Source organism: Limanda limanda, chromosome 2, assembly GCF_963576545.1.
Source record: "Limanda limanda chromosome 2, fLimLim1.1, whole genome shotgun sequence".
NCBI lineage: Eukaryota > Metazoa > Chordata > Actinopteri > Pleuronectiformes > Pleuronectidae > Limanda > Limanda limanda.
Genome location: NC_083637.1, coordinates 28,179,179 through 28,194,994, shown reverse-complemented (window position 1 = coordinate 28,194,994; position 15,816 = coordinate 28,179,179). Strand labels below are relative to the sequence as shown.

Below are 15,816 nucleotides of genomic sequence, written 5' to 3'. Positions count from 1 at the left end.
GTAATGACATTAGAGAAGTTTGGATTTTTTTAGCAAATTTTTTTTTTTTGTGGAATACCTGATGCGGCCCAGCCTCACCCAGATACTGCCTCCAGCGGCCCCCAGGTAATTTGAGTTTGAGACCCCTGGTCTAAACAATCACATGTCCCACCTAGGGATGGGTATCGTTTGGTTTTTATCCGATACCGGTTCCTAACCGATACTTTTAAAACGATACCGGTGCCTAAACGGTGCCTGAACCGATACTTTTTTCAAAAAAGTGCACAAAACGATACTTGACTAAGAAAGGCTTTTTTATTGCCAAATATATTAACTGTTTAAAGTAGATTATAAATATGAATAAATACAAAACCCTTTTGAACTTAAAACTATGAATAACATACGAACTGTTAACTGAAGTTTACACTATACTTAAATAAATAAAAATAAATACAAAACACACACACTCTGACTCGTGACTCTGACTTCGGTGCCTGAGCCAAATGAAGACTGAGGGTCGCTTTCCCATCACTCTCAGACCCCCGTGTCTCCGCGGCTGGGGCTGTCGCAGGCAGGCTTCGGCCCGCCTTCGTCCCCCTAAAATGCAGTCGCTTTTATGAAACATTTCTCCGCGTGGTCTTCGTTCCTCCCGCCCGAGCCGGTCCCGGAGCCGTCCCGGAGCCGGTCCCGGAGCACCGCCAAGGAGGAAATGCGCCCGGCGGGGGGGGGGGGGGCAGCCACCGCCGGGGAGAGGTCTCACGAGGAGATCCCCCACCTGCACGGGAGCCTGTCCTGTCAGGAGTCTGTCCACCGGCAGCCGCGCCCGCGGGGGCCCGGCGGGAGCCGCCGCTACCCATGAAGGAAGGAGCGGAAGTGTGAGGAGGCGGGATGAGGCACCGAAATCTCCGTTGCATTTCGGTCCGGGTAGGTACCGGTTATACCGGTTCTCGGTACCCAACCCTAGTCCCACCCCCTTCAGTGACACTAAGGATCTCAGAACACTCCTTAAACACAGTGTTTTACTGAATAACGTCAAACCCACATATAAACATAAAACCGTTACAATATATTTAATTATGCATTTTTATTATTTCCTGAGTTGGTAACTTTACACTGAATAAGCGCATGCGCGGTATTATAACACCAGATTTGCTCTTCCAACGGCTTCTTCTCGTCAAATGTGGAGGAATGGCGCCAACACGAGGGTAAGTTGCCCTTGCAAATATTTCTTATGGCTACTTGGGCTCAAGTGACATGGGATGTTGACAGTATTAGTAGCTAAATAGCGCCATCCTATCCTTTTCTATGAATAAATATAACATTTGTTATAAATATTTATGGCATCTACACCGCACATGGTTAGTCTAATTGTTCAGCCAATAAGCACGTGCTCATGTTAATTGGCACACCAAGTAAAATATGCAAAGTATGCACAATAGGCTATGTTGTATACATTTTTATCAGTGCAAATGATATTTTACTATTTTCCAGTTGTTACATAACTCATCCGCAGCTTGTTGCGGAGCCTTCAGCACGCAGAAATGCAGAAACTCAGTCGCTACCTGCAGGCCAGTGATTGACAGAGACATATGGGGGTGACAGGCAGACCCCGCTAGTTTATAACTATTACACTGTGGTTATTATAAGGGAAATTATTTAATTTCTGAATTTCTAAGTTAAGTCAATGACGCAGTATTTCACTGGGCGCATTATCGCCCAGTGTCTCTTTGGGCGGGTGCCTAACGCACACACTGCTTAGACACACACGGAGCACCGCACACACATATGCAAACGATTACAAATAAACGTCATTTATGTTTTTCTCTCCTGTGCGAGACGACCCGGTGCGTTAAGATAGTTAGTGAGACGCGCGGCTCCCAGTCCCGGAGTCAGACGCGCAACTGAACTTGGACTGTGTGTGTGTGTGTGTGTAACAGCTGAGATTCGGATGTGTACAAGAGTCCAGAACATTAATTACATTAGATCCTGACCGATCACATGTGTAGAGATTAAAGGTTGGGGAGTAACAGATTACATGTAACGTTGTTACGTATTTAAAATAAAAAACACGAGTAACGGTGTTCCGTTATAGTTACAGTTTAAATTGGTGTATTTACTTTCTTTCCCGAGAGCCCCCACTGGCGGGGTAAACAGCGCCCCCTATAAATTAAAAACTTCTCAGGGCAGTTAAACAAGCACGAATATAAGTCATATGACACACATTAGTCGATTTAAGCCAATTTTAATTTCCCTAATTTCTGAGCTGTGGAAATTAATAAAGTTCAAAGAAATTGAAGGATGTTGACCCTTGGATGTCATTTGTCTTTAAATAGTATCAGTTGCAGGACAAAACGTACCACATTGTGTTTTGTGTATTTGCATAACTTATTCTCTGAAGACAGTAATAAGATCGCTCTCTAAAGCAAGTGTTAACTAAAATCAGTGTCCCAGATAAATACGTTCAACCAGACAATTTTGAATTAAGCTTAAAGTAATCCAAAAGTATTTAGAATACATTACTTTACTTGAGTAATCCAAGGGAATACATTACAGATAACATTTTAGGACATGTAATCTGTAAGGGAATACATTTTAAAAGTAACCCTCCCAACACTATGGAGATTTATGCTGTGCCTCGTGTGTTAATGAGCACATGTCTAATCGATTTGCCTGGCATCTATTGATTTCTTTTAAGCCCCGCCGTGCTGGACAGCTCCCGTTAACAGCTTCTTCAGTGTGATCTTAAGGCACTCCAAAGAAGCCAGTTAAGAACGCGCATGGGAAACATTCTTAAAAGCGCTCTTAAGTCCTTTAGTACAATCTTAATTGGGAAAATTACATATATTCTTTTGTTTTACAGTCCAGAAAACTTGAAAAAACAATTGAGGATATAGTGACTGTCATTGATAAGCATCGTGCCTTGAGCCATGATGAGACTTTTTGGGGTGAAATCTGCCATGACCTTGGTATTACAAATTCCAACATAAACAGGACAAGGCTCAAAGATGTCTATCTTCGATATAAAAAGGTAATGGTTTCACGTTCTCACTTTGACATTTCTAAAAGCCTGTGGACATGAACCTTTAAATAGTAAATTCATAGTTCATATAGTGTCAAAATTTTGTATTGTCATTATTTGTCCATAAATTTCTTAGAGAAAGAAAATGTTTATAAAATGAGAAACTAAGTTGACAAAGCGCTGTGTTGCTTGGTCCAGACTCAGTAGGCAGAGTGAGTAGCAATAGAACATAGATTGATGTTACAACAGAACAATTTTCTTTACACACCCACTCAGCAAGTAACATTACTTATTTGTGACCTTTTGTAATTAGTTGCATAATTTGTGTGTTGAACGCTAAGCACAACCACAATGAAACATAACTTATGATATCATTTTTTAAATTTGGATAGATTCAATTGATTTCCAATCATTTTAAACTGTTTGACAGTATATACATGAACGCCTAATTTACATGGTTACAGGCACATGTTGCAAGTGAGTTTCCAAAGGCTCTAATATTTGACACCAGAAATTAAATCTGCCAGTAAAAATCCTATTGCCCTTGACTGTACTAGCTATTTTCCAAGGTAATGTAATGTGTTATGACTGACTGATCATCTCTCTCTAGGAAAATGTGTCCACTAGCGTGACCCTGCCCACACCTGGGCCAAATGTCCAGAGTCCTGCAAAAGAAACCACACCACCTGTGGAGGTAGCACAAGAATTAAATCTTTCAGTAGTAAAGACAAAAATATGGAGATGGGTGTTATGATACATGAAAAATAACTGAGTGTCTTACATTATTTAACATTCAAAGTGCAGTAATATAAATTATCAGCCTTTAAAAGAATAACTCATATTTTAATTGTGTTTCATTGCTATTTGCAGATTGGATCCACAGTCGCTTCAGATGAAGAAAAAACATCTAGTGAAGAGTACTTCACCCATTCATTGCCGCCGCCACCTTGTTTTTTCTTCATTGACCAGAAGGATTGGACCAAACTGCGTAAAAAACAACACTGCCGTAGATTCAAAACACTGAACTGGACCTCTGTAATGGCCAAAGGAATACGGAGTGTTCATTCTTACTGCAGTTTTGGATTTAAGTGCCACAGTGCAAATCCATCGGCTCTAAAAGAAGTGGCCCAGTCTTCACATGTTCTGGCTACTATACTTTTGATGACTGCCCTGTAGAGGTGGAAATAAAGTTTCAAGAAGAGTCGTCTCTGAAGGCTGAGGTCATCTTCAGTGGTGATTTGGTCTGCCACCGATGGGACCAAATAAAAAGACGGCCGGTGCGAGGTGAGGAAAGGGATGCCCTGTCCCATACCCTTTCAACCAAACTGCCGAGGACTGTCTCCTTGGAGAGCATTGAGAGGCTGGATGAAACTGTTGTGGCATCAGGGTGCAGGGACAACGTCCCTGCAACTGGTGTCATGAAAACAGTGTCATGGAGCAAGAAAAAACTAAAAAGAAGACACAACAATGAGATGATCAGCCTCCAGAAGATGGTGGCTGAAGAGGAGGCAGAAGGAAGGGTGATTCAGAACATTGGTCTTTACCCTAAAAGTGTGATGCTGTACTCTCTAGAAACACTTAATATTTTCTTTGACCAGTACAAAGAAGATATTGTGTATTTAGATGCAACAGGCAGCATTGTACGGAAGGGAAAAGGACAGACGTCACCCTTCTACGTCTATGAGTCGGTTGTGAGACACCCAACTAAAGGATCTTCCCCTCTCCCTGTGGCAACATATATCACCAGTGACCACACCCCAGCATCAGTCTCACATTTCTTAGGGTCAGTGGTCACAGACTTAGTAAAACATCATGGTCGACATGCCAAATCAAGACCAGTGATGTTAATTTGTGACGGCTCAGTGGTTCTGCTGCAGTCACTTGCATATCATTTCTGTGGAGTGAGTCTGCAGGAACTACTCTGCAGATATTTTGCAATTGTGACTGGACAAGCAACAAATGATGCCATAGGTCTACCTATACTCCACCGATGCTTGAGCCACATCATGAAAAATGCTAAGGAGCTTTGCAGAAAACAGTACGTGGTGTCTGTATATAAATATGCTTAAGATTTCAGACATAATAGCATTATGACATCTCTGATAATGTTTTTTTTTAATTATCCTTTGTAGTGCCTCCAAACATTACCACTTAACAATGCATGTGTTTGGACTCATGACCCGAGCATCAACCCTTAAGGAACTGGATGAAGTTGTCATCAGTGCTAACGTGGTCTTCTCCAGTTCTCACAGTGGTCAAAATGTTGAGAAACATTTTAAAAATCTACAAATGCTTCTGACCAAAGCAGGAACATGTGCTGAGACTTCCCTCAAAGAGCAAGACTATAGTGATGGGAAGTTCGGATCTTTTTACCGACCCGGTTCTTTGAATCTCGTTCAGTAAAAGGAACAAATCTTTTTTCGAGTCACTCGTTCATTTCAACGGGGGGGGGGGCTGCGCAACGTGACTGTTCCATAGGCTCAGTCAAGGAAGTAGAAATGATTCGTTCACTTCCCTACTGGGTCTTCGGGTACGAGTCTTTGGATCATTTATCACGTGACCTGCATTGGCTCAGTAGAGGAGCGCTGGAGCTGGAGCGAGGGGCGTTCACTGTCTCCCGGAGAAATGAACACTCTGTGTTTTTAGTATAGAAAGACGTGAATTATATTCGTTCACAAGTCATAATGACTGGTTTTGTTACTTACACTTACAGTTTACTGCAGATCATATTTTTTAAAGTAAACCTATTAAATACAGTACAACATTACAGTTTGTATGGTTTGAAATTGTCATTTATTATCATACTGGCATTTAATTATCACGGCAAACAATTACACTGCACTAAACTGTAAGTGTTAATTCACGTAAAGACGTGAATTAAATATAATTCACGTCTTTCTATACTAAAAACACAGAGTGTTCATTTCTCCGGGAGACAGTGAACGTCCCTCGCTACAGCTCCATCGCTCCTCTACTGAGCCAATGCAGGTCACGTGAAAAATGATCCAAAGACTCGTACCCGAAGACCCAGTAGGGAAGTGAACGAATCATTTCTGCTTCCTTGACTGAGCCTATGGAACAGTCCCGATGCGCGGCCACAAGAAAATGAACGAATCTCTCATTGAGAGGACTCGTTACTCCCGAGTCCTTGTAAGGATTCATTCATAGTGAACGAATCGTTCACGACCGACACATCACTACAAGACTATGAGGTATCTTTTCCTTAACTGCAACTGTTACATTCTTGCTTTGGATTTAGGTTTTTGCTGTACCTGACTAAGAAATGTGTCATTTCAAACACATTTGGCTTTCTAAATTCAAGCTCTTAAGGGCACAACACTGGACACAGTTACAGCTGTGAAGTATAACTCAAAAGTGTATGATGTATACACAGCTGATTGTAAAAAACATGCTCCACGACACTCCATTCATCAGCTCTTTGGGTCAGACTCTTGCAGTGTGTGGACACAGCGTTATGTCTCACTTGTGGAGAGGAGAGAGCTGTCAACTACAGATATATACTTAGGGGGTCATTAGGGCCTCATACAACCACATTTAAAAACTTAACTATCCCTTTAAAGTGTTGCGGGAGGAAATCAAAGGCAGGAGTCGTCGTTCTCAAGTTAAAATTAAGCAGGTTTATTCAGAGGTCACAGGTCAGGAAACTGCTGTGTCCAGCAAATGATCCTGCATGGACCACTGATCCTACACAGTAAGCTGCAAAGGAAAAATGGCGCTTACACAAAGTCCGTACATAGCTTATATATTGATATACTGGGCGTGACAGAGGTTCTTGTACGCACGGCAGTGCCTCGTTGGCTGGTTCACAAGGCAGTCCTGCCCTCCTGGCTCGTTGGGTCCTCCTCCTGGCGTTGCGTGTTGATGATGCTGTAGGTGCGCGCCATTGCTATGGTTACCAGAGGTCATAGTGTTCTGGCCTCAAAGCATTCTAAGACTGATGATCTCACAGGAGAGAGCACGTCTTAGAAATTAATATAATGAAGTGATTAATGGAAAACAGTGAGAAAGGCATGAAAACCTCTAGTCTAATCTGAGCGCTGTGTGTGTGTGAGTGAGGGTTTTGGCCTTGTCTGCTCATTATCTGCCTCACCTCCCTCAGATGTTGGCCTTGTGTGTGTGTGTGTGTTTGGGTGTGTGAACATGATGTGTAGCTGACCACACGTTAAAGTGTGTGTATGTCAATAAAAGCTTTGTTCTTTTTTTTACTTCTTTGCTAAACTAAACTCTTGTGTAGTCATGCATAAATGTTTTATGTTTCATCTGTGATGTGTGAAAAACATATTTCCACACACTCTGCCAGCCACTGTAGGGTCACCTGCCCTGCACACACTCGTTCTTAAACAGTCTTATAGATTAGTTAATTTTTCTTTCTAGAACGATGTTGGAACAACGCCTTTCACGCAGCACTTTGAAGAAGTCATTTAGACGGAAGAATGTGACCAGGAAGGTGATTCAAACATCTGCTTCTGTCCAACCTTCATCCCGACGTTGATGAAGTACTTTCTACCTCAGGCTGCCCTATGGTCGGCTGTGGCTGAGGGGTAGAGTGGTCGTCCTCCAACCTGAAGGTCGGCGGTTCGATCCCCAGTCTGAACCATCTGAATGCCGAAGTGTCCTTGGGCAAGATGCTGAACCCTCAATAGCCCCCCATAGAATAACAAAGTGTTGCAAGTAGATGCACTGTATGAATGTGTGTGTGAATGGGTGAATGTGAAACTGTACTGTAAAGCGCTTTGAGTGGTCTTCATCAGACTAGAAAAGCGCTATATAAATACAAATCCATTTACCAAATCCATTTATGGCCTGGGTTAGTCCTGTTTAATTTTTGTTATTAATCTATATGCTGATTTTAATATATTTAAGTAAAATAAATAAAAAATGAATGTTCCATCTTCTGCCAGGTGATCTAGGTCATCATGGATCAGGCCCAGTATATGACATTCTGACAAAAAAGTACAGTAGAGCTGCCTGTAAATCACAACAGGTACAATAAAGCTGAACATCTGTTAATGAAACTGAATATTACTTGCACGTTTTCATGCTGGATATTACACATGATAAAATAAACCAAATGAATGAAGACATTTCGATTTGATGCAATGTTTATGTGAACCCTAGAATTACACTCTGGACACCAAAATGCAGGGAATAATGGAGAAAAGCCAATGGGACCTCAAACAGATCCGTTTCCAACGTAAAAAAATGACCAGACTCGATGACTTTGTGGACACCTACAAAGTCACACTCAAGGCCCTATTGAGGGAGTATGCTGACTCCCAAAGGAGAAAGAAAAAGGTAAGAAGTGCATATGCTGATCATAAATACTTCAATTACTAGTATTTTAGAAATTTGTGATTGTGAACCAGCCATTGCTATCCCAATTTCTAATTAAAGTAACCCCACCCTCATGCCAAACAACCACACAAAAAGTACAATCCACAAAATGTAATGCTTACACTATGGCTACAATAATCAAAATCAAGATAATTTTCCATTCAAAGTCACATGAAAAATAAGTAAACATTTATTATAGTTAAATCTAATAATGTAGCATGGAGCAATGCAAAATTGTGCTTCAAGAATACTACTATTAAATTAATTTGATATTGACAATATTTTGTTGATTTACTTTAGACACATCGGGTGGAACGCTGGAAGAGCAGGAAACAGAGAAAACGAGGGGTGTATGTGTCTCGATTGAACAAGCCTTTTGTTTATAAACAACAGAAGAAGAAGGTAAGTGTTTTTGAGAGATTCATTGGAATTTCACAAGTGGATACAGAATATGGTCATATTCCACTGTACAATAACACATACCATACACAGTCCTCTATATTCATCCTCCATACAGTTATCTACATTTATTTTATCTGATCCTATTTCACTTGAATCTTACTTTATATATTTAGTTAGAGTTAACTGATTACTGTTAAGAGTTTATTGTTTTACTGTTTACTTATATATATATATTTAGCTAAGAGTCTATTGTTTATCTTATATTGTATTTTTTTATACCTCCTTTATTTTGTATACAAGTGTCTGTATGCTACTGGAAATTCAATTTCCTTGAGGGAGTCATCCCAAAGTGATCAATAAAGTGCGGTCTAAGTCTAAGAATAATGTAATGTGTTTGTCTATTTTAGAGAACATTGGCCAAAAAACCCTCTAAAGCATCTGAAGATCATTCTCCATCACAGGCTCCATCACAGGTAATTTCTTGAGGCAAAATGCAAGCAAAACAAACAAAGTAGAAATCAAAAACCTGATTCTACATGTTCTGATTTTAGATAAAAATGTATAAATGCATATAGTGATATGGTTAATTTCCATTGCTTGCAATATGTACTGGAAAGATTTCTATAACACTACTTTTTCTATCCCTAGAGTCCACAAAGCAGCACACAAGCTCCACCAGCATCACTCAGTGATGATCTTCAATCACAGGTATGTCCAACATAGCGTAATTATCTAATGTTATATTTCTTAATTATATTTTATATATCTTATTAAATTAACTTTAGGATTGGAAAAAAATTGGTTAATTGTTGCCGATTTAATATTCCAATTGATGTATATAATCCCTGATAATATTGTTGTTTCAAATATGTTTATTGGGAAACCAATCACATAACAGAGAAATTAACAGTCGACAGTTATGTTTCCTTTGTTGTTTACAGAAGGTGAAAAAGTATCCCCGACAAAAAAGACTAATGACAAAAAAGAACAGTAAGTAAACAAGCAATGCCCTGCATCAACAAAACAGATGAAACAAAAAGGACAGGACAAAAAAGAAAAGAAAAAAGACAACAGTGTGTAGTGTACCCTCCCATCACCCCCCCCCCCCCCCCCAAGGAGTGCATCCAACTAGGGACTCAATCAGATTCTCTTTTGAGATGAAAGACCAAAGGTTGCCAGATTTTATCAAAGTCCCTCAACTTGTCTTTTAGAATAAATCGAATTCTCTCCAAATGTAAGGTGTCTGTCAAATCAGTCAGCCAATGCTTAAATGAAGGGACCTCTCTCTTCTTCCAGTTAAGTAGGATCAGTTTTTTTGCTGTTATAAGGCCATATGTCAGAAGGTGCTTTTGTGCACTATTTAGCTTCCTTAGCCCCTCAGATGTTCCCAGAATTATTAAGGTAGGATCTGGATCTAGTTCGATCCCAAAAATCAATGAAAAGAAATCAAATATTTCATGCCAATAGTTCTGAAGTTTGGGGCAGAGAGCGAAACTATGAGATAGAGTACCCTCCATGGAGTCACATTTCTCACACAAAGGAGAGACTTCAGGAAATATTTTATGCAGCTTCGTTTTGGAGTAGTGAAGTCTGTGCACTATTTTAAATTGAATCAAACAGTGTCAGGCGTTTATAGAACATTCATGGATGTGCTCCAAACTCTCCTCTCACACATTGGGAGGTATCAGGGCTCCGAGCTCTCTTTCCCACTCCTCTTTTATCCTGTCCATCTTAGGAAGGCACAAGTTTTGTAGTATCTCATATAGTTGCGAGACTATGTAGCGTGGATTGGGGAACAGATTAAATAAACTCTCTATCTTGTCGGGGTTTACCTTCTCGAAATTAGGGAGGTGTGTTCTGACATAATTCCTTATCTGAAGATATCTGAAAAACTGATTCCTCGGTAAATTAAACCTTTCTTGGAGTTGCTGGAAAGAGGCAAAAGTCCCCTCTATGTATAGGTTACCAACACTACAAATCCCCAATTGCTTCCAGGTGGAAAAGGCCTCATCCAGAGCCGAGGGAGTGAAAGAGGGGTTTGCAGTTATAGGTAGCAGTAATGAAACTGCCTTAAGTTTGAAATGATTCCTCAGTTGTTTCCAAATCTTAATTAAAGCATAAATTACAGGGTTATGTTTAAAACAAAATCTATTGACTGGGACGAGAGATAGTACAACAGCTCTAATAGAATAAGGTAGACAGTCTTCGCGTTCCATCTCTAGCCCAACATAGGGTATTGGGTTGTAATCTAACCAATATGCCATAGAGCGTATCCCAGTGGCCCAGTAATATAAAATAAAATTAGGCAGTGCTAACTCCCCATTAGTTTTGTGATTACAAAAATGGTCCTTCTTTATTCTATGAGACTTGTAATTCCATACAAAGGGGAGACTGATTGAGTCCAATTTAATGAAAAAAGATTTAGCAAGGTAAATAGGTAGGTTTTGAAAAAGATAAAGTAGCTGAGGGAGAAAAATCATCTTAATAGCATTCACTCTGCCCAGCAGAGAAATGGGGAGTGTTTTCCAAAATTGTATATTGTTTGCTAACTTATTTGGCCTTGTAAAGATCATTATACTTCTTGGTAATTACTATTCCCAAATAAGTTAAACTGTCTGATGCTATTCTGAGAGGAAACTGTTTGAGCCAATCTTGATCTGCAATTTGTACTGATAGTAGCTCGCTTTTGCCCCAGTTAATCTTGTACCCCGAGAAACTACCAAACAGTTGAAAAGTTTTCAAAATTGAAGGAATTGTAATCCTAGGCTGCATGGCAAATAACAAAATATCGTCCGCGTACAATGATATTTTATTCTTGGTGTATTCTGTATTGTAACCATGTATATCTGGATGCGAACGAATGGTCTCGGCCAGCGGTTCTGTGGCTAACGCGAACAGTAGAGGGCTTAGTGGGCAGCCCTGCCTCGTGCCCCTACCCAGCCGGAAAGGGTCAGAAAGAGTTTTATTAGTAAGTATTCTGGCCCGGGGGCTATTGTATAAGAGCTTAGTCCAGGACACAAATTTATGCTTTTTCAGCATCTAAACTGAGGACAATAAGGTCCTTTTGGGAGAGTCTGGGAGAGTGCATGATATTTAGAAGACGTCTTAAGCTATGGAAGGAATTTCTTTGCGGGATAAACCCAGTTTGGTCTGGATGAATCAGCTTGCACATAAATACATTAAGTCTTCGGGCCAATGTCTTGGCTAGAATTTTTTGATCCGAATTTAATAACGAGATTGGCCTGTAAGAACCCACTTCTTCCAAATCTTTCCCTTTTTTGGGAAGGAGGGTAATAGTGGCTTCGGTCAGTGTCTGAGGCAATATGCCATCCTCGTACGATTGAATGTACATTTTACGCAGGTAAGGAGCCAGCAATCCCCCAAACCTCTTGTAAATCTCATTGCTGAGTCCATCAGGGCCGGGACTTTTACCATTTTTTATTGAACCAATGGTTGTTAGAAGCTCTTTACATGTGATGTCTGCCCCTAAGGTATCGCGGTCCGCTTGACTCAGTGACGGGAGATCATATTTATCTAGAAATGTCTGCATTGTTTCTCCTACAGAATAGACCTCAGAAGTGTATAGTGTTTGATAAAACTGTCTAAATCTGTCATTAATATCCTTGGGAGACGTAAGGACATTTCCTGAACCAGACTTAATTTTGTGGATAGTCCTGTCGTTCTCAAGTTTCCGTAGTTGTCTCGCCAGTAATTTGTGTGGCTTATCACCAAATTCAAAATATCGCTGTTTTGTAAAAATAAAGGCTCTGCAGATCCTATCTGATAAAATCTTGTTAAGTTGAAATTTTAGAGTCGTTATTTTAGTATGTTTTTCTAATGAGGGGCGCAAAGCGTTCTCCATATCGAGTTGGCGGATTTCCTCTTCAAGTTCAAGTTGTTTTGCCTTGTTGCGCTTTTTGAGAGAGGATTGAAAAGAAATACTGTGCCCTCTCAAGTCCTTCAAGGCCTTACAGGTTTCCCATAGCAGTGTAGGAGATGTGTTTTCATTGGCGTTAGTTTCAAAAAATAACTTAATGTTTGATTCCAGATATTCACAGAACCTTTTATCTGTGATGAGTTGAGGATTGAATCTCCAATTTCTCTGGGCAGGTGCCTTCTCACCAAGCTGTAATGAAAATGATATCGGACTGTGGTCGGAGATTATAATATTGTAGTATTTTGCATTGTAGGACAATGGCATTAATTTACCATCAACCAAGAAAAAGTCTATCCTGGTATAGCTATTATGTACTTTGAGTGAAAGGAGTATTCTTTACCAGTAGCATTAGAAATCCGCCACACATCAAAAACATTAATATTTTCAATATAAGATCTCAGAAGATTAGAGGCCTTGGAAGGTTCCACCCTCTGTGAAGAAGACCTATCCAAGTAAGCGTCCAAAACTAGATTAAAATCACCACCAATTATTAGATTTGTACTGGAGATATCTGGAATCAGATTTAAAACCTTTTTGAAAAATTCTGGATCGTCATTATTTGGTCCATATATATTTAATAATGTTACAGGTGTAGAGTGAAATTCCCCCACAACCATGACATATCTCCCGTCTTTATCTGCTATTGTAGACAGATGTTTAAACGGATTAAGATTGCTGTGCCACGAGCCTTAACTGAAAAGTTGGAGTGGTAGATATGTTGTATCCACCTACACCTGAGCCTAGCATGCGAGTCGTTCTTCAGGTGGGTTTCCTGGAAGAAAATGACATCAGCCTGCAAGGATTTGAGGTGAGCGAGCACCTTGCCTCTTTTAACTGGCTCGTTAACACCATTAACATTCCATGAGCAGAATGTTATATCATCTCTCTTGTTATTGTTATGCATTACATAGGGTGGTTGCAGGCATCCATCCTTAGACTCTCTCCCCACTCTGCTGGATATGTGTAACTATGAGTTAAATGACACTCCATCCGCCCTCCCACCCATTCCCGCCCCCCGCCCACCCAAGACACAGATAAACAGAAAAACAAAAACATCAGAAATGCGTAGTCTAACCTCTTTAACAGAGAAGAAACTCTAACAACCGATTTTGGTTGAACTCTTAATCCTACAATAGCTAGTAGGCCTACAGTTGTTAAATTCCCAACAAAACCTATTCAGTTACAAAAGGGATTAAATATCCCCCATTAACAGCATTGAAAAGAAATGTAAACTTCCTCGTCTTAGCAGACCTTATTGAAATAAACACAGAACACAAAACTCTGGGGCTTACACTTATTCATAAACCCCTAGGATTAACAAGGTGTCCCCTCCTCTGAGTGATTTAAAGCCATGCTGTCTCTGCTGTGCAATAACGTCCAAGGATATAATGTGATTGTTCAAAAATTAAATTGTTTAAACTACCAAATGAAATATGAATTCTAGCAGACATGCAGGAAGAAATCAAATAAATAAGTAAACTAAACGACAATTTTTAAATACAAATATTTCACATTATAATAGGGAGGAGGGGGAACCGAAATCCAGGCCTATAGCAGGCAGAAATAATAATACTGACTGTAATATCAAGGCATCATTGTGTTCCTAATACTCTCAAATTCAGTGACCATTCTGTCAAAGTAATATTATTACCATGGTTGTGGCTATGTTATTTTCATGTAATTGTCCATAGGTGTTTTTTAACAATACCTCTGGTATAGTTGTCATTTACCTCCAGTCTCTGTCAGAAGTGAATGGGCCTTGCTCTTAGATGTGCACCTCAGGTACGACCCTGACCGAAGTGGCGTTCAGCATACAGACGGGCCTCTTCAGGATCTGTGAACGTGGTCTCTTTACCATTATGTGTCACTCTCAACTTGGCTGGGTATAGGAGACCAAATTTAACTCCAGGCTGGTCTCGCAGCAACTTCCTGGCCGGAGTGAAGGCGGCTCTGCGTTTAACTTCAGTGGGTGGAAAGTCTCTGAAGACTTGGATTCGCTGCCCTCGAAATGTGAGACTTTTGGACTTCATGACCTTCTGCAGGATGCTCTCCAGCGTGACAGTAGTGCACCCTTAGAATCAGGTGCCGAGGTGGCTCGTTGTCCCCGGGACGCTGTCTCAGGGCTCTGTGGGCTCGGTCGATCACTGGTTTTTCATCCAGCCGTAAAACCTCCACAAGCAACTGGACCACGAAATCACTGGGTTTCTGGCCCCCTTCCGCCCCTTCTTTCACTCCCGCGATTCTCAAATTCTGACGCTTGGATCGTTCCTCTAGGTCCAAACACTTCTCTGACAGTTGTTAGACAGTCTTCAGCTGTGTAGCTGCTTTACTGTAGCTTCAAGATCCACAGCAGTATCAGAAGAAGCATTAGCATTAGCTTCTAAACTTTTCAGCGTCTCACTTTGGGAGTCTAGTCGGCCATTTACCACAAAAGATGCGGCGTCACTCTCTGCTTTCAGAGCGGCGATTTCAGATCTCAAAGCCGTACTCACAACAGCAATCTTCTCCTCAATCTTGTCGCAAATGTCCGACTTAGCTTGGGACAACTCCGCTTGCAGTGATGCTATGGCGGCCAGCACAGCCTGGTGTGTTCGGCGTGCTCGGCGCCGGGTCCCCTCCGTCACTCTGGACCTGTGCTTCAGTCGAGCCTTCATCTTCGTTCTGCGTTTCCCAGGACTTCCACGCTCGCGTCGGCATTTTTCGCTGTGCAGTGGGCACTTGGAGAGTTTAGGATGAAAAGTACGGTAACCCTTGGGTCGGAGGTTACACACGTTTTGTTTTAAATGTAATTTTAACGTGAAATCTGTAGGAGCTACAGCGCAACGCGTCCTATCTCCTCATTGCTCCGACACGCCCCCCCTGATAATATTGTTTCGTGATTAATGATGTATCGCTGTGGCTTCAGGTGTTTATTAGTTATGTCGCGGCAGTGTAGTGAGCGGGCCAATGCGTTCATTAAGGGATCGTCACACATTTATTTGTCTCGCCTTCCGTGTACACTATGCCAGCGACATAGATATGGGCCTTTCTGAGCCAAGAGGTTGCTTTTTGTTAACAGTCTCTTAAAGTCCTTTAAGTTTATAAACACTCAAATCTTATCATTTATTCATCTTCTACTGTTTAT

At 40.9% G+C, this 15,816-nt stretch overlaps 1 protein-coding gene across 1 annotated transcript in view; it reads right to left on the bottom strand.

The window, feature by feature from the left end:
* LOC133019162 (coiled-coil domain-containing protein 40-like) overlaps nt 1–15,346 on the bottom strand; it is a 36,657-nt gene extending 21,311 nt beyond the window's left edge. The window contains exons 1-2 of the mRNA XM_061085548.1: nt 15,094–15,346; nt 14,726–14,980 (exon numbers count right to left, since the gene is read on the bottom strand). Coding sequence (XP_060941531.1) covers nt 14,726–14,980; nt 15,094–15,346 — 508 coding nt within the window. The remainder of the gene's footprint in view (nt 1–14,725; nt 14,981–15,093) is intronic.
* Nucleotides 15,347–15,816: the final 470 nt, after the last annotated feature.